Source organism: Alosa pseudoharengus, unplaced genomic scaffold (assembly GCF_046254945.1).
Source record: "Alosa pseudoharengus isolate Yale_2024_CS ecotype anadromous, Long Island Sound unplaced genomic scaffold, YU_APseudo_1.1 YU_APseudo_1.1_scf_9, whole genome shotgun sequence".
NCBI lineage: Eukaryota > Metazoa > Chordata > Actinopteri > Clupeiformes > Clupeidae > Alosa > Alosa pseudoharengus.
In genome coordinates, this window is record NW_027468881.1 from 16,508,896 (window position 1) to 16,533,977 (window position 25,082).

At 44.0% G+C, this 25,082-nt stretch overlaps 1 protein-coding gene across 2 annotated transcripts in view; it reads right to left on the minus strand.

The window, feature by feature from the left end:
• Positions 1–2,088: 2,088 nt before the first annotated feature.
• The window catches only part of nol4la (nucleolar protein 4-like a), a 47,056-nt gene continuing 24,062 nt past the window's right edge, over positions 2,089–25,082 (minus strand). Inside the window, exons 5-11 of one of the 2 annotated variants that reach the window (XM_076275505.1) lie at positions 20,172–20,370; positions 14,315–14,598; positions 13,876–14,055; positions 10,317–10,505; positions 9,718–9,837; positions 9,277–9,388; positions 2,089–8,566 (exon numbers count right to left, since the gene is read on the minus strand). In XM_076275505.1, the coding sequence (XP_076131620.1) occupies positions 8,346–8,566; positions 9,277–9,388; positions 9,718–9,837; positions 10,317–10,505; positions 13,876–14,055; positions 14,315–14,598; positions 20,172–20,370 (1,305 nt within the window). In that variant the 3' untranslated portion in view covers positions 2,089–8,345. Of the gene's footprint in view, positions 8,567–9,198; positions 9,389–9,717; positions 9,838–10,316; positions 10,506–13,875; positions 14,056–14,314; positions 14,599–20,171; positions 20,371–25,082 lie in introns of both variants that reach the window. The other variant, XM_076275504.1, reaches the window with a different exon arrangement.

Consider the following 25,082-nt stretch of genomic DNA (forward strand, 5'->3'; position numbering starts at 1 on the left):
ATGCAGAATGAAAAAGTTCAGTTTTTAGTTTCTTTTTAAAACATTCTAGTGTTTGTATGTTGGGTGTGTGTATTTGTGTATGTATGTGTGTGTGCCTGCATGTGTGTGTATTTGTATGTGTGTGTAGGTGTTTCTGGGTGTGTTTATGTCTGTGTGTGTGTGTGAGTGTGCGTATATGCGTGGATGTAGGGGTGTGTGCATGTGTGCGTGAGTGTGTGTGCACGTGTGTGTGTGTGTGTGCGTGCGCGTGAGTGTGTGCATGCCTGTGTGTGTGCATGCTTGTATACTGTGTGTGTGTGTTTGTGATTATGTGAGTGTGCGCAGGGACGGACTGGGACAAAAAAGGCCCTGGACTTTCTTCCAAATAGGCCCACTACCATACGCAGTAGGCTACACGAACACACACACCCTTGCTTTCTCACATAAGCCTACTTTGCCAGTCAAGGTATCACATGCTGCTGGAGAATTTGGGCCCAATGACATAAAATACTTTTGGGCCTCCCAAAGGCTAGGGGGGTTCGGGGGGATGTTCCCCTGTGAGGAAACTTTTGAAAAATAACCCCTTAAATCAGTGGTTCTAAAACTTTTTACAATGAGTACCACCTCAGAAAACAATTGGCTCTCCAAGTACCACCATTATGACTAGGATTAAATAGTGTAGAACAATTTCACATATTGTATATTGTGCATACTGTTTTGCATTGTTGATTGCTGGCAGGTGCCATGGAAACTTCACTAGTCACCTGTGCATGGACTGATTGTCACCAACTTCAGTTTCTGCTCGACATATTCACCACACTTCTCTTTCTAACACTTCCCGTTTGGAGCCATGATTGCATGAATGTTCATTATGATCCATCATGTTTGCTTCTTTTTCCTTTGCTTGCCATCACAGCTTAGCTTGTTAACCATTTGCTAATGCTCTATAGTTAAACTAGCCTATAGTAGGCCTATTGGCTCCTATTGGCTAATATGAAAACGGATATAGGCCTACTTTTTTCATGAATTCCACGAAACTTGGCATGCATTCAGAGGGTGTCATAATGATACTCATCAAATGTTGTACAGTTTTGAACATGTCAGCCAAAGATACCTGCGTTTACAATGCCTCGTTTTTTCTTTTTCATTTTTAACTAGGTGGCGCTATACCTCAAATGAGTGGATATGGGATGGGTTGACATGACCCCTTGAGACCAAGATACGAAAAAAAGTTAATTCTAGGCCCTACGGTTCTCGAGATATTCACAGAAAACTGTGTCCGGCCTACCATCCTTTCAGGGGGCCCAGTGCGGCGGGGTGGGCAATGGATCAAAACGAAAAACATCGGTTCTGTGTTATCCTTGTGGGACTACTGTACATGGGCACCAAATTTCAGTGTCCCGGGAATCGTTGACGGAAGTTCACTGGAAAAAAAAAAAACAATTAAAAAAATCAGGAAGAAAAAAAACTGACTAAACCTATTTGACCACCGCAGCGGTCATAATAACTGAATATTAGGCTAGGCCTACACATGACGAAATTGAGATCACATCTGTGTGAAAAGAACTTTGCATCAACAGATGAAGCCACTAAAGCAGTAAGCCTACTATCTTTACTACAGCACATTTCGTTCCAAGAATGGTGTCCACTTAAACCAGATAAGTGCACTGAAACAATAATATAGGCCTACTGATAATGACCCTATATTTCACACCCAGCTGGATTTGTGGTGATAGAGTACAAATACAGTAGATTCGTATACTACAAATGGTTGTTTGAGATATAAAATATTAGTGTTTTTGTCACCTTTGATTCTCTTAAATAAACAAAATCAACCCCCTATAATGAACATGAACTAAAGTGGTGTTTGCACCAATAAAATGCTTAATAAATCTTATTAAATCCAAATGTCTTAACTTAATATATTATATCTAGGTGTATAATTACAGTATATTTAACAAGCAGAAACTAGGCCTAAATAATGTATATCATCATAAATATACTGTAGCTTTATGTGACATGTGAGATGATAGACAAAGGCTTTGTGCACTCCAAAAATCAACCCCCAAACACACACACACAAGCAGAAAAAACACAGGCGCAAGCATGTTTCCATTGGATATCTCAGGGCACTGTTTTATTCATTTACTCAGCTTTGTGACAGACACCTCACAAGGAAAGAACCTAGCAATGCTGCGGCTGTTGGGAAACCAACAAGTTTACTGTAGCGTCGACATCACACTGAAAAGTCAAAGTGTCACCTCAGAAAGGGTAGGAGTCTCTCATTTAAAGTGATATGTAGGAGGCAGACCATTTTTCAGCCTCTTTTTGTTTTGTTTTTTTTTTCTTCTTCTTTACATGGAACAAACAGACATGAATCTTCCCGCCATTTTCGCATCACATATATTTATATTTATATATATTTATATTTATCAACACTTTTCTAAAGAATTAAAATATTCAGCCACAAGTACTGGAAAAAATGTTTCACTTTTAAATCACAATAATAAATATAAAAAAAGGAACAATAGTAAATCCAATACAAATGACATGGAATCCGAGAGAGAACGTGGACTGTTAAGTCAAGACAAATGTGCCTCGATATAAAACAAACTCAGAGATTCAACATTTCCTGAGGTTCTTGTGTTCCCCTGTTAAGACTATCCGAGGGAGGGAAATGGCTTTTACATCACTAAGGAGCTTTTACAAGAGGTCAAAGCGCACCCCGGAACATGCCTCTGCCACGGCATCTACAAACCCAGGAAAAAGCTTTGGTCTGACATGCAGAAAGAGAGAGACAATGATCCTTTGAAGGCGTTTCCATTAAACATCAGAATCCCAAAAACACACAAAAAGTCCACAATATGCCAAACACTATACTGAAAGAATTGTCAAAACTACAAACTTTTTTTTTGTTTTAAATCTTGGATGGCCACCTTAGCTTAATCGTCTTTAACAAGTGTCTTGTTGCATTGTTGGGCAGAGGTATGAATAGTGCACTTTGACACCATGTGAAGCTCCTTCCCTCTCTGGTCCCCCAGTCTGAAGCCATCATCCCAAGGTTGGAAGCCAGAAATCGCTGAGTCTAATGTAAAAGGCCCTTGCACAGGCTCCAGGTGTGATTTCTGTCCTTTACCCCCCTCCCCTGGTCTGCAAAGCCTTTAGTTGTACCCTAAATGCTATATCTCGCTGTGAGAATTACAACATAAGGCGCTAGAAGTAGGGTGATTTTCATTTCTCCTTAAGGTTGAGGAGGTAAAACATCTACGGGAGTTGGTTTTGGGTTTGTTTGTTTGTTACAGCACTTCAGAAACAGCGTGTGGTAAAGGCAGATGGCGACCATCCCTGTGCGCCCTACACTCAGGTCTCCTGGGTTAAAGCCATACACTTTCACCACATTCCCAAAAATGGCCAGGCTTGTCGGTGTGGTTGACTGTTGACATACTCGACCGTAGTGACAGCCTCCATCACAAGGTGATGGATTACAGATGGTTCAGAAGGTCGTAAGAGGTTTTAGAAGAGACGTATACCTTTTGTCATGAAAAGCATTGAGCACAGCTGTGCTTTTTCTTTGTGCAAAAATATTACTGACTATATAGAGTGCAAGGACCTCAACTGCAGTTCAAATAAACATGGACGTGACTTCTCTGCATCTAAAAAGAAGCCCCGTTTCCTTTCAAAGCATGGGATTGGAGTCTGATTACAGTTACCTGGGCTGGGTGAGAGAGAGGAAGGTAGCGAAAGGGAGGTGGGGGGGTATGGAGTGGAGGAAAAATCAGTTTAAAATCTGTACATGTAAACATCACACTTTCACTGAGTCAAAAACCAGAAGGAAAAAATACAAAGCTTCACATTGGTATACAAAGAGAAACTGAGCATAGGTCTGCTGTTCCTAGAAGGTACAGAAGTAGAAACAAACAAAATAATAACATTAACAATAATTAATCATAATAACTATACAAAGCACCACAAAAAAGAAAACAAAACATAACACAGGCAATGGTTAGAACCATATTCGACTGCTGCTGCATTAGGCAGCAATTAAAAAAAGAATTGTTTTAACATTTTTTTCTTTCTTCATTTTAGGCTTTTTAAATTCTGAGTTGCACCTTGGATGTGAAATGCAACTCACGGACACCCAGGGCTTAACCTCAACCCAGGGCTTAAAACCCCCCAAAAAATTTTTTACATTACATCTGTCATTTAAAATGTGAATCTCACTGGCAATTGAACTAAAACGTGAAATGAAATACAATTCAAAAGAAGACACTCAGGGACCAGAGAGTGTTCTATTGGAATCACCACAGCAAACATACACACACAGTAACATTGATGTGCCTCATGAGGCTGATTGAGAGACGTGTAATGGTGTGGCCAAATGAACACTTTCCCTGGTTTTAAGTTTTCAGAGATTAAGCCCTTGGTGCCCTTCTCTACACAAATGCTCATTGGTAATCACCCTGGCCATAGACATTGCAGAGGAAACACTGGCAAAAATACAAATTTGCTGTTATATGTGATAATTCGCCAAAGCAGGAGGTTGTTTTAAATGACAACTTTGTTGTGAAACAAAATAAACCATGTTACACTCATTTAAAAATCATTTGTTTTGCATTAGCAAACACATAATTTTATGTCACATCTTCCCATCTTACTGTTAAACCAAACAATGAGTAAATGCTGTTTTTAATTACAGTATATCTGAGCATTTCTGCTGTAGGGTCAGATTGAACTGTATGATAAAGTAGTGGCCAGGGTGATTGCCATTGAGTCCCACTCCTTGAATGTTGACTGTGAACATACAGGGCAAATCATGAATATGTCAGTGATGTACAAAAAGCTTGGAAAAGACCACTTTATACTTTACACAACAAATACAAGATAACCAAAATGTCTCATTAATAACAATGGCAAACATCGATAACAAAAATAGAGCTAGAAATAAGATACACATACGTCTATTCAGTGATGAGTGCTCCGCCAACAAAAACCCACCCCACCCTCTGTCATTAAATATGCTGTGTTTGTCCCCTTCTATTACAAATCCTCACCGACATTACATAGACTCAGAAAGACCTCTAATTTATCTAGCTGTTACCTGGGAATTTCAACTGTCATAAAATGACTCATATTCCAGGATTGTCTTTTGCTTTGTTTTCATTTTTTTGTTGTTGTTGTTGTTGTTTTTCCTCAAATGCGGGTGATTTGGTCCGAGTATGTGCAAACCAACAGGAGAAATGAGACTGTTACAGGAGCACTATTTGAAACTCCACCATTACAAGGAATAACGCCTGGCATCTACGAAAGTAGTAATGGAAGTCTACAAAGACCTCATCTGGATCCAACATTGCAATGAGCTACCATACTTATCAGGGACTGCTCTCACTCAAGTCACTGGGTAACGTGGTGCTGTGGCACTACTGAATGGTAATCTGGAGATTTGTTTTTTTCATCACCTAAAATAAAACAATATCTGTTTTATTGTTAACCAATGTGTGCCTTTAACTCCATCTAATTGATTAGTCCCAAAATTCTTTCTTTGTTTCTTTTTTTTTTTGCTAATGAAAGTGACTCAGTCATGAGGTCAGAGAAAAAGCAGCTTTCGCAACACAAGACTATACATTGCAATGTATCATGGGAGCTGTAGTCATTTGTAGTTGTGGGATGATTTGTCCGATTTCCATCTAAGAAATAAGAGACTAATGCTCTCATGAGGGGTTGAGTTTCACAGTGGTTTATGAGAGTACTGTTCTCTGTCTGGGATGGTTGGGCGGAAGTGTCAGGTACTACGACACTAAACTTGCTGCAGCTGGTCCAATAGCTCCTTTTGCATATAAACTCTTACAGCCAAACTGACCAACTAACTGGAATGGGACAGCCTAGCTATATATTAACAGTCAGTCACAATCCAACTAATTGTGCGTGTGTGTTTATGGGTACAGCTACTATGCTAAATGTAGGCATGTGTGCATGTTTCGAGTTTGGTGTATGTGTAAGGAATTCAGCATCCACTAAATCTCTGTTGATTATCATCTGGGTTGCACTTCAAGTTCTACTTCAATAGCATCGTCAGTTCCTGTTGATTAGATTAGCTAAATTGTAAATGTACTTTGTGTTACAGAGTGGTCAAAGACCATGGCTTTCATTAGTGAGCACTGTCACGATTCCCATTTCCCTTCCCTGTCCCATACCCTAGAGTATACACACATCTTTAAATCCCCCATCATAGGGGACACGTAGCCTCTTGCCACAGAAACAGAATAGTGTGCAATGTGTCATGCCAAGGGACCCTCTGCAAAATGTGCTATGTGTTTGGTCTGCGACCAATGACAAATTACAGGACACGATTGCGCTCAAGCGCTGACTGAAGTGCTGAAAGGTAGCAACAGCAAGAAAAAAAAAAACATGTCTGTAGCAACAGCAAAAAAGTAGCGGGTCTTTAAGTAGTGGGTGACCGTGAACAGTTGATGAGATACAGGCAGTAAGGAAGGTGGTTATGAACATGGCACTTGTGACCCATCAACACAAAACTACATCTAGACTTACTATTGGCAAGCCCTGGTGTGGAGCATTGCCACATCTGACGTCTCATTCCTCTGGCTTCAATGGTACTAAACGATACAAAAGGCTCTAATGGAGTAATATCCGTTAACCTAAGAAAATCCTTCAGGCCTACGCTACAATCTGCAAAAAATACGGCATTTTCATCAGTTATGGCATTTTGGGTGTGACTGACAGAGAGAGAGAGAGAGTTAGAGAGAGAGAGAGAGAGTTTGACTTATGGCAGCAGTTAACCTAAGAGGGCCGGGCACTTGAACTGCAAACCCTTGTATAGGCAGTTGACTGGGCCAGGCGAGGTGCTGGGTCCCCTTTAGAGTCACACGCCATCTGGGAAGCTTCTCTGTGAGGCGTTACATGCCTGCAATCAAGTCCAATGACGGATGGCAACCAAGGTGAGTTACCGCATGGGGTGGGGTCACAATTTGAATCCTTACCGGAATCCTTACAGCCAGGTAAAGTCCTGCCCCAAAGAGACAGAGTTTCAAAGTCTGAAGTCCTGAAGTAGTGGCACAGAGAGTGAGCCAGTTGCGACTCTGCAAAGACCAGCTGTTCTGTCTGTTTTGCACTTTTCTTTAAATTTTTTTAATCTTGGTCTTTTTTTTTGTAAATGTCTCTGGCATTCGTAGGCTAAGAGGCTTGTCTGAATGTGCCAGCTGTTCAGGTTGGTAGCAGCAGAGTCCAGAAAACAACAGAGAAAAATTCAATGCATGAATTAAAAAGTGATAAACTATACAAAAAAAAACTGAGAATGAGGTGTGAATCAAGACCCGTCACCCAAAACATCATTAGAGGATGACGATGGATAGAATGACGTGTTAAAGGGCTATGGAGTCAATCTAGAGCTACATTAAGTCCTTATGACAGAAGACAGACTGCTGAAACCTGCACTACAACTCACTCTTTCTGTCTCCACACCATCTGTTTTTCTGTTGATGTTACAGGTTTGTTCCAGCCTTCCATCCTGCCTCCATTTCCCCCTTACATCCGAGGATCTGGATCTGGGATGGCTATCTGAGCCCTGTCTACGAGATGTGTCATTTCGCGGTAGTGGGGAGGACAGCAGCTGTGCTACACATACAAGGCGATGGTCTGGTCCAATGAGATGCCACGGGATTGTCAGAAGACCGAGCGGTGTGTGTGTGTGGAGGGGGGGTTGTCAGCTTGTGTTTCTATCGTAACGGTGCTGAGTGCAATGCATAGGTCCACGAGCGAGGAGCTGCACATCCACCTCTGAGCCCAGCTGGGAACCAAAGCAACGAGGGGCTGAGAGAGCTGGAAGTGGCGAGAACAGTCTGAGTATTTTTTTTCCTTTTTTTTTTTTTAAAAAAGAGGAAAATCTGTTTGTTTTGAGTGTGAAAGCCAAATGGCTCCTCTTCGTCTTCACCTATCACCTCTTCCTTTTCTCTTAGTGGTTGGAGAGAGGTTTTTTCTTTTCTTTTTGCTCTTCCCCCGCTCTCCAGAAAACAAGAGTTGGTTTGCAATGAACGTGGTGATGGCGAAGATGGAATACATAGAGAAAGAGAGAGAGAGAGAGAGAGAGAGAGATAGAGAGCTGTTGCTGAACGTGTGCATCTGTGTGTTTGTGCGTCTTTACTGACTCCGTCACTGTCACACGTAAACGTCCGGGCAAAATAAAGATGAATGAGACAAAGCGTGTGTGTGTGTGTGTGTGTGTGTGGAATGAGAGGCAGGCTGACACCAGGTCACCACCAGGTTCGGAGTGGTTTGGTTCGGCACGAATTGGCTCGGTTTGGTCCGGCGTGTATAGTGTATGTGTTTGAGAGTGTGTATAGGTGCGCCCCGGCTCAGTTCTGCTGGAGGATCAGGTTCTCGAGCTCGTCGGCGGAGCGAAGCAGGAAGGCGGCAGACTCGCGGTAGCCGGCGATGAGCTGTCGCACGGCCGTCACCTCAGGGGCACTCAGCTGGGCTGAAGCCCCACCGTTGCCCCCTCCTTGACCATGACTGTTGGAACTGGAGGAGGTGGAGGAGTTGGAGGCCAAGGACTTCATACTTAGATCTGTGGGACCTGGAGAAATAAATCAGAAGAGACAGAGAGAGAGATAGAGAGGGAAAGAAAGATGGGGGAATAAGAGAAAGGCAAGAGTGAGTAAATGATAAAAAGGAATGATAGAAAGACAATGCAGTAAACTTCAGTATTAAAATGAACACGCTTCACAGTAGCTAAATGAGACTAAAAAAAGCTAAGGCTTCAGGGTTGAGGGAGGTCCTGGGAGGGAATGAGAGGGAATTCAGGGATTCAGGGAAAGAGCAGCTACATCAGGGAAAGAGCGGCTACATCAGGGAAAGAGCGGCTACATCAGGGAAAGAGCAGCTACATCAGGGAAAGAGCGGCTACATCAGGGAAAGAGCAGCTACATCAGGGAAAGAGCAGCTCTATCTAAATTAGAAGATCTGCTATGGTGCCTGACATACAACCCAACTACCTACCTATGCACACATTCACACTCAGAGACACACACACAGAAACATACACACACGTTTTCCCTTTTGTAAGCACACATGCACACACACACACACACACTAGTGTGCATGGATGCACACACACACACACACACACACACACACCCACTCTTGCTCCCCCTCCTCTTCAAACAAACCCTCTCATTCCCTCAACCAGGCGGAGTAACAGCCAATCACCATTGCTCTGTGTTGTGCCGCTGTTCTGCAGGCTGCCACCGAGGGCCCCGTAACCACGGAAACTGTAATTGAGCCCACCGTTGGTGTAGAGCTGGTCCTGGGAGTAGGCAGAGGCGGCCAGAGCAAAGCCTGAGTGGGCCAGAGCGGCCGGGTCCCTGGAGCCGGGCTTATCTATGGAGATCTGCTCGTCCTGAGGGGGGAGGGACAGAGAGAAAGAGGGACTTTAAAATACTGGCAACTGTGAGGGTGATTCCGAAAGTTGACACAAAATAGCCACGGGTTACAAAAGTAGGTGCACAAAGGCATACACACAGACACACACAAAGACACAAACACACACACACAAACACACACACACACACACACACACACACACACACACACACACACACACACACACACACACACACACACAAACACACTCACTTACACACAAACACACACACAACCATTCACCACTTATCTGGTATGCACCCACATAGCAATTTGTATATTCCCATACAGTGCATATGCACTTACATTGGTCTGGTAGATGTCTAGTCGCATCCTCTTGGCAGCATTGCGTGACTCATTCTCACAGGCAGCAGCCAGGATATTCTCAGCCATGGCAGAGGTGAGGTGGGGGGGTGTGGGACGAGTCTGTGTGTGTGTGTGTGGGGGGGGGGGGGGGGGGGGGGGGGGGTGATGATGACAGAACAGGAAAGGAGCGAACAACGTGGTGGGGGAAAGGAATGCATATTAAATTCTGTCATGAGAAATGCACCAATCCAACAACTGCCCAAAACCCACACCCCCCACCCCACCCCCAAGCAATGTGCATGAGCACTGAAATGCAGCCCAATGTCCTGACCATAAACACATTAAATAATCCATAGGTTAAGACAAGGCTGCCACTAGAGGGCAGGAGTGTGCTTCCCAAATGTGCACTTCAATAATGTATGGAGAACAGAATACGGTCTCTGACTGTCTCTTCAGTATCCAGAATCTTTTGAATTCAAACAACAGGGAGAATTTTAGATTTAGATAGAGGTACGAAACTCCATGTTCCAAGGGTAAAAAACCCTGTATTTGAGTGTGATTGTGTGTGTGTGTGTGCCTCCATGCTTTTTTGAGCTTACCTCGAAGCCACTCTTCTTCATGCGGCGGCAGGACTTGAGGTAGGTGCGTATACGCTTGCGGGCGCGCTCCTGGAACTCAGGGAACTGGCGACTGCATGACTCGATGATGGCCTGGATCTTCTCCTTAGGCTGCTTGGAGATGGGCACCATGCGGTCCAGGTTCTCATCCACAAAGAGACGCACAAACATCTGCAGCAGGACAAGAGAAAGCACACGGATGAGTGGGAGAAAAAAAATGAAATACCATTTAGAGCAAAAAAAAAGACAGAGAAAGAGAAAATAAATGAAATACCATTTAGACCAAGATAGAGAAAAAGTCTGACAAACTAGGAGAAAGAGAGAACAATACTGTTTGTAGCAGCAAGCATGGATATGATGTATATTAAGAAACGACAGGGGTGGTTAACAGTAACACACAAAAGGAGAGAGCTATGAAGAGGGAGAGATAGAACTAGAGCGAGATAGAGGGAAAGAGAGAGAGAAAGAGAGAGAGAGAGAAAGAGAGAGGGAGAGGAAAGGAGAGAGAGCAAGAGGTTGAATACAGACACTGTGCTGTGCAATGCACGTATATCACAAAGAAAATACCTGTGATGTTTTTTTAATGAAAACATGCAGCCAACAACTTAAAGGAAAAGCCCTTGTATATGAACAAAGCCAACATCAAACAAAAACCTTTCAACATTTTGTAATGAGAGCTTGCAGAATGAATGCTCCCTTTAATAGACTACAGCGAGGAGTCCTCTTTTAAGGCAGTCCAGAACAAGAGACAAAAGGTAAAGCTCTGAAAGACATCTACGCTGGTGAAGCATTGAACATGAGCGAGAAGCCTTCTGCTCTCTCTTCTCCTTCATCAGGGAGGACGAGAGGCAGAGAGAATACAGAGAAGGGTCCAGTGGGGGTCCAGCTAAACCCACATTATGCTAGACACATGCGTGCACCCACAAAATCTATTTTAATTGAAACTGTATGTGTTCTCTTGTGAAAAAAAAATGAAATGCTTTTCCTTTTGCGCCTTTTCTCGTGTAATATTAGCAAGGGCCTAGTTTCAGGGCTGAAAAATTGCTCTCATGCTGTGCATAAATAGGCGCCATTTTCACATGTAGATCTGATTGAGCACAGAATGAAAGACTTCTTATTTAATGCATAGATTTATCAGGGGGTCTCTCCATAGCTTGGCTATTTGATGTGGCAATCTCTCAAATTCTGTGGGATGATTTTAAATGAGCTAGCTCAGTTTAGTTATTAAGCTGCTTTTCCCCCCATGATATACTTTGTCCCATCAGTCTCATATTCCAGGCTAATTCCATACATTTCATGAGATGAGTTTATTGTCTAATGAAATTAATGCTATTGCAATTACACATACATAAAAACTCTTCAAAGGGTCTGTACAGTCTCTATGACCTAATGGAAAAGTAGTGTAGAGTTGTGTTAAAGATGAACTGAACTGGAATTTGAAGTAAAGGTGATATAACAGATGTATTTTATTTCTTCTCATTGGTACAATGATTAAAATGGCTGAATTTATTAAAAGGGATAAAATTGTACGTTGAAAGTGGTGTTGTTGTTACACGGGCGCCGCCATGTTGGATTTCAACAATCGGCTACGTCACTGGCATGGTAAGCTACTCTGCACTAGCACTAGCAGCCATAGCAGATAATGAGTCTGAGGCTAGCTGACATGGCTGAGGAAACTAACATTAGGCCTAGCTGAGTTACATATTGGCCATAAGCCATTTATCATAGGCTAGCCTACATCACAAAATCTCATACAAAATGAAACCAAACTAGTGAAACAAAGGCGAACACTTTAACAGGGGAAATTAATTTGGCATGAATCATACTGAACGCTATTTTGTCAATGAGCAGAAACACACACGACATTCAAACTATTGATAAGATGTGCACTATGGAAACTGGTCTGTAACTTTGGACGAATAAATGCCATTGACTTGCCATATCCTGACTTAAAAAACCCTTTTCTTGCTTACTTTATCGCAAACTCGGTGGAACAGCTTGTAGTCTTTTTCAATTCATAGAAAGGCGAGCCCACAGTCTATGTGCCATGGAGCCTAAGTTTCAACTTCGGCTTCGTTCATTCAATGCAGTCACTGGTCGCAATTACAAAGTCTGGGAAGGTTCGTTCAATCGTTTAAAGTTTTAAGTGCAGTAGCCTATCTGTCTCCTTTGGAATAATATCTCAAAGTAGCCTCAGGTGAGGTCCAGTGTTAGATAGGCTACCATACGATCCAACCTAGGAAAGGGCTAGCAGCTAACACCTTGGAAACACTCTTATGTCAAACTCCACAAGCTAGCACTCCGACCATAGAGAGTAAACCATGACTCCGACGATATCACAGATCGATAATAATGCTTTTACTAGCTGGTAACTAAACCACAGCGGGTCTGTAAACAGAATCCAATGTCCCTTTCTACTCACCCTGAAGCCAGTTGTTCACCGTCTCAGGACAGATTGTTGATGCGAGGGAGTTTAACTCGCAGTACTGCTATCCAAGAGACTCGTGCAATATCAACATCCACAAGGTAAAAATCTGCAAACTCTCCACTAACGTTAGCCTAAAATAAACGGCAAACTCGTGTATCCTCCGTGTATCTGGGGTCAACTTGGGGTAACGAAGTTTTTAACAGTTTCAAGGGAGGGAGAGAGAGAGCCCGTGTGAGTTGCTGTTACTAGTGCCAGTAGTCCATACTGCGTTAGCCTACATTGACGTGACAATGCGTGTTATATAGCTTATTTGTATATGCACGTAGCCTTCGCATAGGCCTAATGTAGTGGTGGTGAGTGAGTATGCAGTTGTGTGGAGGATGTACAGTAGGCAATGTATGTGTGTGAGGGATGGAGGGAGACAGAGAGACAGCGTGCGTGTTGCTGTCTCAAGCGCCCCTCGTCCAGTTTTCTACATGACCTAGGCTAGGTCTACAGTAGCCTATGTTGTGCCGCACAAAATGTATCTATGTTGTACATTGCACAAAATGTATACCCCCCGAAATAAACACATACATAAATAAACACATTTTTCCCGTCACTTTGGCTTCCTTGAACATTTTCCCTACGTTTCGCCACTGCTTTGCAACAGATAGATTCCAGTGTCCATGCTCCGGCAGCGCCCACACAGTCATTTTCACCCAAATGATCGATCCTACTGAAGGTTGAGCTGGAGCCTGAAACCCATCTAGTGGTAGTCAAGACACTACAGGCCTGTCCCTCACAGGCTCAAATTTGTAACCCATGCCATTAAAATTACAAATTTTCGTGTATACATAATATGCTGCAGCTGTTGCCTATAGAACTTCTCAGGTCCTACCATGCCAGTGACGTCATTGAACCTGGCAGCGTTCTAATACTAACAAACGCAATTTTGGTGTTGCTTAAAAAAGGCTACGTATTGATTTTTTTAAATTATTTTTTTAGTGTCATTTATTTTTAATTGTCATAATCAACACATTATCAATGTTGATTCTTTCAGTTCAGTTCATCTTTAAGGTGACAGCGAGATGGAGATAGAGTATAGGTCAGTTTGAGGTCAGGGAGACGTACATTAAAGGCCTTCAGTCTCTCGGGGTCCAGGCCCTCTGCGATTTTATCACTGTCGTCATGGTCATCGTGCTCGTCATCATCATCATCCAAGGCCTGGGACCGGGCTGATGTCAGCTCCTCCACACACATGCTCACTTCAGTCTTCACCGAGTCATAGCTCCCTGAGCTGTACTGAGGAGACTGGGGAGACACACACACACACACACACACGCACCAATCACATACATAATCTTAGATTAGAAAAAAGAGCAGCATGATGCATGTTACGCTCTTTTTGAAATGAGTCAGCTATGAGTCAGCTCAACCACAAAACCCAATTATCTCACACTATGACCATAAAACATTCAAAAATAACAAGCACATTTACTCCAACGTCTAACCAATATAACACAGCAGAAGCCTAGGCATTGGTACATCTGTCAGTGCATTTTGTCCCTACCTTGTTGCCATACTCTGATTTGACAGGGTACTTCCTGGTGGGCTCAGGTTGCACGGGCAGCAGCCGGTCTGTCATGCTCACGGGCTGCTGGTCTTCAGACGAGGAAGAGGAGGAAGTGGTGCTGAAGTCCAGCGGCGTCGCCACCGTCCCGTTCCCGTTCACCTCCCGATACGGCAGAGCCCTGTCAGCGGTTACCACAGCAACCACCCCAGGCACCACGGTGGCCCCAGGCAGGTTCAGGGCGGGGAGGCCGTTGGCACTGCCGTTCTCCGAGGACGAGTCATCTACAGAGAGAGAGAGAGAGAGAGAAATAGACAGATGTATGCATTTATAATTACATTATGCATTTATAATTACATTTATTTTCCCTGTAAACCTCCCTGTAAACTTATCTTACCTAACTTGTTCATCTTACTTAAGCACATAGACATGATTAGAAAATAAATAAATGCTATTTACATTTTTTAATCAAGTATATGGTAAATATGACTTTCCATTTTTTGTTTGTACACAGAGACATATAGAATAAATTTACGATTTTATAGTCATCCATGAAGAATTCAATTTTGGGAATTTGGAGTACTACAAATCATGTATGTGTTAATCTTGCTCTTGAGCACATGTGAATTCCTGCTATGAGATGATTAATAGGTCAACAATAGGAAGGAAGAGGAAGTGGAAAGGAAGTGGAAAATGTGTTTATGTAACGGCCAAAGTGCACATAGGGCCATACATCCATGCATGTGAGCATGTATACATCTATATGTGCTGTCCGGGAGTGCAAATATGTCTGCGTCCATGTGTGTGTGAGGGGGGAGGGGAAGCGTGCCGATGCTCTACTTTCCAGCGTAGTCCTTAGCTGTCACAGCGTGTGTGTGTGTGTGTGTGTGTGTAGGAGCAGGGGGGTGGCAGCATCAGGGTCAACTGTCAAGTACTGTTTACTGGAGGGGGGGAGTGGGCAAAAGAAGAGGAGGGGGGTGGAGGGAGAGAGGGTAAAAAATGGGTAACGGTTAGGATGGAGGGGGTGTGGAAGAAGAGGAGGCTAGATGAGAGGGATGGAGAGAGGGAGGGGAAAATGGCGGGATGAGGAGAGAGGGAGAGGGGGCAAGGAAGGGTGGGGGGAGAGGGGAGGGGAAAGAGAGGGGAAGAAATGGATAGAGGTTAAAATGGAGGGGTTGTGGAAGAGGAGGCTAGACGGGGTAGTGAAAGGGAGAGAGGGATGGAGAGAGTGAGGAGAAAATGGAGGGATGGGGGGAGTGGGAGAGGGGGCAAGGATGGGTGTGGGGGGGGGGGTATAGGGGCAAGGATGGGGGTGGAAAACAAGCGGTAGGAGGTCAATTGACCTTGGCAAAGGGGTGGGGGGGGCAGGGTTAGGGTTAGAGGCTGGAAAAGAGAATGGGAACACACACACACACACACACACACACACACACAAACATACACACACACACACACACACACACAAACACACACACATACACACACACACACACACACACACACACACACACACACACACACACTGATAAGAAGGCTGCAGACATAGGCACTTGATAGTGATAGTGCGCGGTGACAACACACAGTTCCCTGATACACTGTCACCCCTCCCCAAACCCACTCCTATCTGCCAACCCCCTTCTGTTCTCAGCCTCCTGAGAGGCAACCAGAGCAGATCCCCTCAGCCAATCTTCTCACAGGCCTTATCTCTAGTGTTTACAGAGTCCCTCTCCTCAGGACCACATTGCATACACACACACACACACACACACAACACACTAATACACACACACACACACACACAGAGAGAGAGAGAGCGACACACACACACAGACTTCCATTCAAACAAACTCACTACTTCTCAGAACTACACCCCCCCCCCACACACACACACACACACAAACAAGAGCTCAGATACATACACCATTATCCCCCATATACCACATAATTATTTGAAAACAGACATCACAGACAACACACTCACATAGTGCACTGGTGCCTTGGGTGAGTGAGCGGATTAAGAGGCCAGATGTGAGAGTCAAATGTAAGCACAGGCTAGAGGAGATGTTTGCGGTGGGTGAGCCGTTATTTAGATGGGGGATAAAGACTCTCCAAAAGGCAGAGAGGGCTGCTGTAGAAAGCCTGCCTACAGAGTGGGTCTAAAGGCAGGTCCCATTTCATAGATGGTGATGGGTTGATGGGCCTGACCTTCTGATACAGGCATGCGCTGTTTATATGGGGGAGAGGATCTGTCTAGAACCTTGATTGGCCCTTTGGCTCACAGAGAATATATTGAAGAACTTCTTGCGGTTGCCCTTAAACCCTGAACATTTCAAGAAAGAACTATCTTAAGCTTTGAAGAACCCTTCTTGGAATGTTTGCTTGCAGAATATTTCCAGATGATCTTAACACTTCAGAAATTACTTTAGAAAGCTGATTCTACTCTGGTGACTTCTGTAATATATAATTTCTCACTTGTCTAGTAGCACATGAACATCTGGTGGAGTGTGCTGTGTGGTATGGTGTAAAAGCAGTTCTGTGTGCGAGGGACCCCCCCCCCAACACACACACACAGCATTCTGCCCCACAGACTTCATTACAGCGCATAGCCCTGTTTGCTGCTGTGTGAGTGTATGCAAGCAAATGACAGTGACCCTTGACCTCAAAGTTGCTTAGGCTGTCAATCTGGGGCTGAGCTCAACTGAGCATGCGCAGAAATGCCCCAATCGACTCCCTAAATTTCCCTTGGGTTGGGGGGGGGGCATATGTGTGGCCGAGTGGAACACTACCCAACCCTCCCTCCCTAACACACACATACACACGTACAGAACACACACACACAATCCACCCTATCCCTACCCCCCTTCTATGGGAGATTAGGATGGATTAGCCCACTAAGAAGCGGCACAAGCTGCTCCCTGTGCTTTAAGGCTGCCTGCTAAGCAACCCCCCCCCCCCCGTCCTGCTGGACCACTTATTTTATAGCCCATTGGATCCGCACTGAGCCGCTACCACTATCCCCTTCCCCACCCCCCCAATCCCAACCTCCTCCTACACCATGCTACACACGCCCGGACTCGAACCCGCGAAACAGCAGCACCTCGGATCGGGAGGCGAGCGCACTAACAATCGAGCCAATAGCCCAGGCTACTGGCTCGCATGCCAGTAGCACTCTTGAGGCGTCGGGGAGTGAGGTTTACCAACGTTCCACAAGCACAGCTAAGCTAGCTGGCATCCGTTACACATGGCAAAGATAAATATGAAAATAACCAACTGTGCTCCACAAGAAATATTGGCTCCACATGCAGTACATACATATATAAATGCAGTGGTCTGCAAAAGTATTCATTCAACCCCCTGAAAGCATCATCATTTTCGCAATTACAAGAGAAACGAATTGTCTTAGATACATCTTTTCCTAAGCAGTACATTTATTGGTTTGGAGAAATGCTTAAATGAGAGAAAGATTACAACAATATATCCAAGTGTCATGTCTAATTGAGGACCACTAAATGACTGTATACACCACTGGAACCTATAAGCAGTGAAAGTTGCATCACACCACACCCAGATGTTTTATAGATGAGGCTCCCAAACTAAACATCCACAGAAGTTATTACTGTAACTAAAGAAGGAAGTTATTACTATAACTACTGAAGGAAGTTATTGCTGTAACTACTGAAGGAGGCCACTGCAGTCCAACCCATAAATCTACAGATTTCTACGCCTGGAATTGGGGTGCAGGGAGTGTAGGAGTCCACACTCAAAAGATCATAATCATAATCAGACCCATAAAAACTGGACAGGAGCCTGAAAAAACGATCAACAATGCATATGAAAGCATTAAATGGAAGTTGCTTTTATGGAGGGTTGGAAACTATTTTTATGGTAATATGAGACCACAGTAAAGCTTTTTGGCCAATCCTCAGAATGCAACAGGGGCTGTAAATCTAACAACGTCCATGCTCCAACAAGCACCATGTTCCCAATTGTGAAATATGGTGGTAACATCAGGTGTGGGAACATTTCTCATTTGCAAGACCTGAATGATTAGAGATATATTCTACACAATATTGTAAGAAACCTGTTGCAGTGGGTTGCGAAACCAAGGCATGGGAGAGCGATAGGCTGCGACATGGGAGAGCGAAAGGCTGCGACACTGGAGCGACTGAAAACAGTGAAGTGGACGTTCTAAAATGCTTCAGTCAAGCCCTGATCCTACTAAAAATCTGTAGCACTAAAGTCCAGGACCACCATCTCATAAACCTATATTGTGCTGTACAAATTCTACCTAAAAAAATAGGGGTGACAACAAAGCAGTGTAGCACCCACCAATGTAATAAACCACCAACATAATAAAAATATACAGGTTTTAAACCCACCAACGTAATAACTTCCCACCAATGTAATAATTTCCCACCAACGTAATAAACCAATATTTATTACATTTGCAGGAAGTTATTACATTAACTTCCCACCAATGTAATAAATCACCAATTTAGTGAAATTATATCTGTTTTATCAGTTGTAATGGTATGGTTGCACAACTGTCACCTCAATCTCATGACCATAAAGACCCCCCCTCCCCCTTTACTTTCTCTCTTTACTTTTTATTCCTCACCTTCACTAGGAGCCAAGCAAAGCTAGACAGACAGTGTGCACAGAGTGAGCGTACAAACCATGACATTACTGTAAGAGGCAGGGACCTGTCCATGTAGCTCTGCTTGGCCCCTAGTAAAGGTAATGCATAATGAGTAAAAAGCTTTATGGTGATTACAGTGGGGGGGGGGGGGGGGGGTAAAAAGCTTTATGGTGATTACAGTAAATTGGTGTAGATGGTGACAATTGTGCAACTATACCTTATACAGATATCATTTCACTAATTCAGTGATTTATTACATTGGTGTGATTTAACCTTCCCACCAATGCAATAACTTCCTACAAACTTAAAAATGATTGGTTTATTACGTTGGTGGGAAATTATCACGTTGGTGGGTGTTACACTGCAGGCACGCTGGCACGGTCTCACTTTAAAAGACTTAATTGCAGCAAAGGGTTTCTCCAGCATGCATTCATTTACAAGGGTTGAACACTGTAAGCAGCAGTAGTTTTGAATTAATATATTTATTTTGACTTTAAAACACAAATAATCAATTCAGCCTTTAGAAATAGACTACTACAGCATGTTAACAATGTGTTAACAACAAAAATACTCACTGGTAAAACATGCGTATGTATATTTTGTTAACAAAAAAATAGTAAGGACCTTTTAGGGGGGTTGCAGGGAAATGACTGTGTAATAATAATGCTGGCAGTGTGTTGTGTCTATGTTTTTAACATGTATTTATGCATAAACATCAAAAATATTTAAGTATGTGCAACTGTTTATGCTGATACACCTGAGCATACTTTTTAATGATGGGCTTGTGGGTGACCTGCTCATTCTGACTCAGAGTTTCATTCTGTCAGAGTACAGTTTGTGATTCAGAATCAATGGGCATATGTATTTCCTGTTTATGTGTGTTTGCACAACTACTGCATCTGTGTATGTTACTGTAATACAAAGCCTTAGGATACACCTCTTTGGCTGGGCCCTAGTGTACTCCGTCTCAAAGCGGGTTGATGTGATTTAAAATGTATTATGTGCAAGTATATGTTGTGCTTGATGTGATTTCAAATGTATATGTGTGTGATTTCAAATGTATATGTGTGTGATTTCAAATGTATATGTGTGTGATTTCAAATGTATATATGTGTGTGCTTGTGCTTGTGTGTGTGTGTGTTGTTTTGTTGCGTGTCCCTCTGGACCCAAATGAAAGCACTTGAACTGTGTTAAACTGTGTGAGTGGTGTCTGCTTACCGTCCTCCTCTTTGATGGTGGGCTGGGGGCTTTCTCTGGGCGGGCTGGGCTGCGGTACGGATGCAGCAGCGGCTGCGGCCGCGGCGAGAGCAAGAGCGGCGGCCGGAGCGGGATTCGGGGCGGGAATGGGAGCGCGCTCAGCGGAGACCCACGCCGGCTCTGCCATGTCCATGTCCTCACTGCTCACCGAACTGTCATCCTGCAACACGACAGAACAACATCAGAACATTACACAAACCCAGCACAAACATTACACTAACACTATATTGTTATACTGAGGTCAGGAAGAGTCAGAGCCAAGGTTAAACAGACTAATCTATAGGTTGCAGATCTGATGCCAAGACTGGAGATGTTCAGCACTATTGTCAAACATGCTTTGGATCTTTGGGGGTTTTTTTTTCGCAATATGTTGGTAGTTGGTTGGGCAGGTTAGGTTAAACATGAGAATGAAAGACTCAAAGATTCATGTCAGTACTCTGAGGCTTATTTCAACACACAATACACTTCCATTCCTGTTGCTGATGTCAAATTTCAGCCTTGAACACAACCCACTCATTCAGAACGCCACATAGTAAGGAAGGTAAAGGAAAAGTCAAATAATAGAAGAAGGGCACAGAAATATGAGACAGAAAAAAGGTTACACGTGCAACGTGAAATCACTCTACAGTACTGTTTCTGCCTTTGGTTATACAGCTCCAAAATTAATTGCGTGCTATGTGCCGTGTACCGGTATGTGCCCTGAAAATTGATAAATTGATTCTACAGTCAAAAGAAGTGGGAAAACTGTGAAGGATGACGGGCAGTACTAACCCTGACTCTAGTCTGACTTTGAAAAACAAAGTAACATTTCACTGCAATAAAATGTATACCCTGTACCACAATGTCACTCTCGTTTTCCCTTCTCCAAACTGCAGATGTACACCATCTTCTTCTCCCATAAAACGATTGTATTTTAGACAGTCCAAATCCCCAGTTGAGAAAGGTATATGCTGCAACTCCCCCCCCCCCCCCCCATAGTGCTGGTGCAGGAGGTAAGTGAAAAGCCCAGGTGGTTAAATAAATGCCCCGTGGACAGGGCTAAATGGCCCGTCTCATTTGTCTAAAGCTTGTCACTCAGTCACAGCAGCTAGTGTTGGGGCGAGACAGATATGGTCGGCGGTCTTTTAAAATAATGATAAGCTATCCAGTGACATCCGTCACCGGAGCACGGCTGAGAGTGAGGAACCGCGAGAGCACCCGTAACAGGCCCCCATCAATCACACAGCCACAGAGGTGTTGGGGTGAGGGGCGTGTTCAAATTACCTGTGGCACCGAGCTTCAATCATCTCCCTCTCAGGGTCTTTTATACTTCCCTTAAAATGGGCCCTTGGTTCAGGCGCTGAGACAGAAGGAAGGCTGCATTTCTGTAGCCATTTATAATGTGCCGGAAGAGTCCGGAAATAGTCTATGATGGGAGATGATGGGTGTGTTAATTTATGAACAATATCACATGTGTGCACTTTGTCTTTTTTTCTCTTTGCACCTATTTCTGTCTCTCTCAGTCTCTCCCTCTGTTACCATCACTCTCTCTCTACCTTTTTATGTATACATTAATGTATGAAATCAACCCCATTTGTTGTTATAGCTATGCAAACTAGTTTATTCAGACTGGCACTACTGGTATTACCCATGCATACTATGCATTTAAAAAATCAGTGATGTCCCAGCCCAACAATAACACTTCGAAATTGTGACTTACTTTCAAAATCTACTCTGTGAAATTAGTGGAGACTGACGACTGACATGTTTAGATGAAAGACCTCATAAAAAATGTATCAGATGTTTCCTCAGCTTGCTTATAGCTTGTTTATTTTAACTGGCGACATTAAAGCACAATATAATGTGCTATTTCCTCTGAGAGATTAAAAAAACAAAAACAAAAAAAAAACACCACCACTGAATTCCCGGACCAGGAATTCCTTCATGTGCATGTACATGTATGTCCTCCTTCAGCAAACAACAGCAGAACACCCTTTCCACAACACCACACCAACACAACACCAAAACACAGCTGTCATTCCCATCAGCGCTTGGCCGCGAGCGCCGCCACCTTCAGTATTTACAGTCTGTGCCTTCCTGAGGAAGCACCAGAGCCCACTCGCGACATTCCAAAGACAGGGAATGGGAAGAGGGATGGAGGGAGAGGGAGACATGGGGAGAGGGGAAAACACTCCCTGTTAAATAATAAGTGACTTGGAGCGCTGCTATTTTTACCAGGCTGGAGTAGGGGCCCCAAAGATGCTCAGCTGAGCGGAACATCAACACGAGTGCAGCGGTTGGGGGGGGGGGGGGGGGGGTATTGGGGGGGGGTACGGGGGCTGGGGGCAATGGGGGGTTGTAAGTAGAAATGGGCTGATGGGCTGTAAGCAAAGGGCGACAATGGTTTAAAAACACACACACTAATGCACACACACATATAGTGTCATGCTTGGGGGGGGGGGGGGGGGGGGGTTTATACTGTATATGTGTGCATGTACGCATAAATATATAGACACTGACGTATATGCTGGATGGCGTCTGGGCATTTCCCCACAGTGCAGAATAGAGGATTTCAGGACCCTGCTTGTGTAATACTGTGGGCCTTGGCTTATATAGGCTAACGCATTCATGTTTGCACAATAATATGTGTGGACCCACAAATCTTTCGGTAACCTCAATACACACACAGACACACAGACACACACACACACACACACACACACATTCAAACACCTTTAATCTTTAATTTCATGTCCAGGGCAATCTAAGGACAAATCTGCTTGTACGTGCAGCAACACACACACACACACGCACGCACACACACACACACACACACACACACACACACACACACACACCCACACACACACACACACACACACACACACACACACATAAATAAATACATACACACTGTGCGGGTCGTGTGTAAACTCAGGGGTGAATGCTTTAATGTACTGAGGACTCTACTATGGTCGAGATAGATTGACATGTCCTGACACATTGTGCACCTTTAGTGAGTGGGTGCGGTGTCACCCCTGGCCCTCTCTATTCATTTGCCCTCTCCCATTCATCTGTCTCTCCGTCACTCACTCCCCTCACTCCCCCTGACACAATGCGGTGATGTGGCCCGTGTTTCACAGGTAGTGTGAGTGATTATAAACCTGCCATCTGGACACGGTGCCACCATCAGAATACAATCAGACTTAACACCCCCACCCCCTCCAACCCTCCCACCGCCATCATTCATTACCACAACAAACAAAGCCGAAGGACACCCGTGTAACGTAGCACATCAAACAGTCCCCTGAGCACAGCATTCCGGTTCTGAGGTTCTCCTGACGTGGCGGATTTCTTCTGTGTCTTCTTTGTATGCTGCTACTACCCTGTCAAATATACCTTGTCTTTTTACATAGTGGCTCTTAATCAAAGACCAGTGGTATACCCTGTCCCTCATCAAGCCTGCCCTGTTCCTATCCTGTCTCAGTCTGCTATGTGACAGCACCCCCCCCCCCCCCACACACACACACACACACACACACACACACTCTCTCTCTGCATCTTCTCATCTTCCATCCCTGCCCCCATCCCCAGTGAAATTTTCTGAGGCTTGGAGTACTGAAGCCCCTCTTTAATGCTGCTACCCCAACCCCATCAAAGACAGATACACACACACACACACACACACACACACACACACACACACACACACACACACACACACACACACACACACACAAACACACACACACAAACACACACACACACACACCATGCTATACACATACACAAGCACATACATAGATTAACACTTACATGAACACACACACACAACCACTGACACAAAAACACACACAAAATCCATAGGCAATTCCAGCCATACCTCCGCACTCCGCCCCCACCCCCCCACTTCAATGCCCAGCCCTCCACTCAAAATCAACCCCCACAAATGTGACTCACAACCCTTCATATTTCACCAGGGTGAAGATGGCCGCTCTCTCTGAGTAACCATGGGGACCGGATGGGATGGTGGGTAAGGGTTCAAAGACCTTCCCCACACCCACTCCCAAACTAAACATGAAAGAATAAGAAACAGTCCTTCTATACAGGGTGTGGATGTATACCCAGAGAACGCAAACGCTGCAGCAAATATATTACTATTCTGAGCAGTGAGCTCTTGATGTAAATATCTGTAAAAAAGGGAAGGAATGTACATATATGGGAATATGAAAGTGAAAAGGGAAGAAATGCAGATGTAAATGCATGTAAGGCCTTAAGCAAACAAAGTATCAGACTTCTCTGAAGCAGCAATGTGACTGGACTTACAACACACCATATCCACACAATGAAGATTATAGGTACAGCTTACCTAAGGCTTTCTGTTTAAACAAATATTCTAAATACACAAATATGAGTTAACATTTAGACACTGAGTCAAGTGTCTAAATTTCACTGAGTGCCTCTTTGGGTTTGTCTAATATTTCCTGTGTTCTGAGTAACGAAATCTGTTAAGCTTCCATGAAGTTTCAATTCACTGTTTGCCTTTATTTAAATTCAGTTTCATTCATTTACATGACTATTAACAATTCCCATAGTCTACTACACTTCACAGAGCCTAAGGCCCAGTTATTGTAACAAATTCGACCACGTCCTAAAGTGGGTTACCTGCACATTTGCGGAAGGCAAAAACCTACACACACACACACACACACACACACACACACACACACACAAGCGTATTCATACAGTATGTTAATACAGTCACACAGACACAGACACAGACACAGACACACTCACATACAGATCCATGTAAACACAGATTGAGAGGTACATGTACAGCACAGCCTCCTGTGAGACAGCCTTCCCTCATGTGTTTAGAGCTGGCTCTATTAG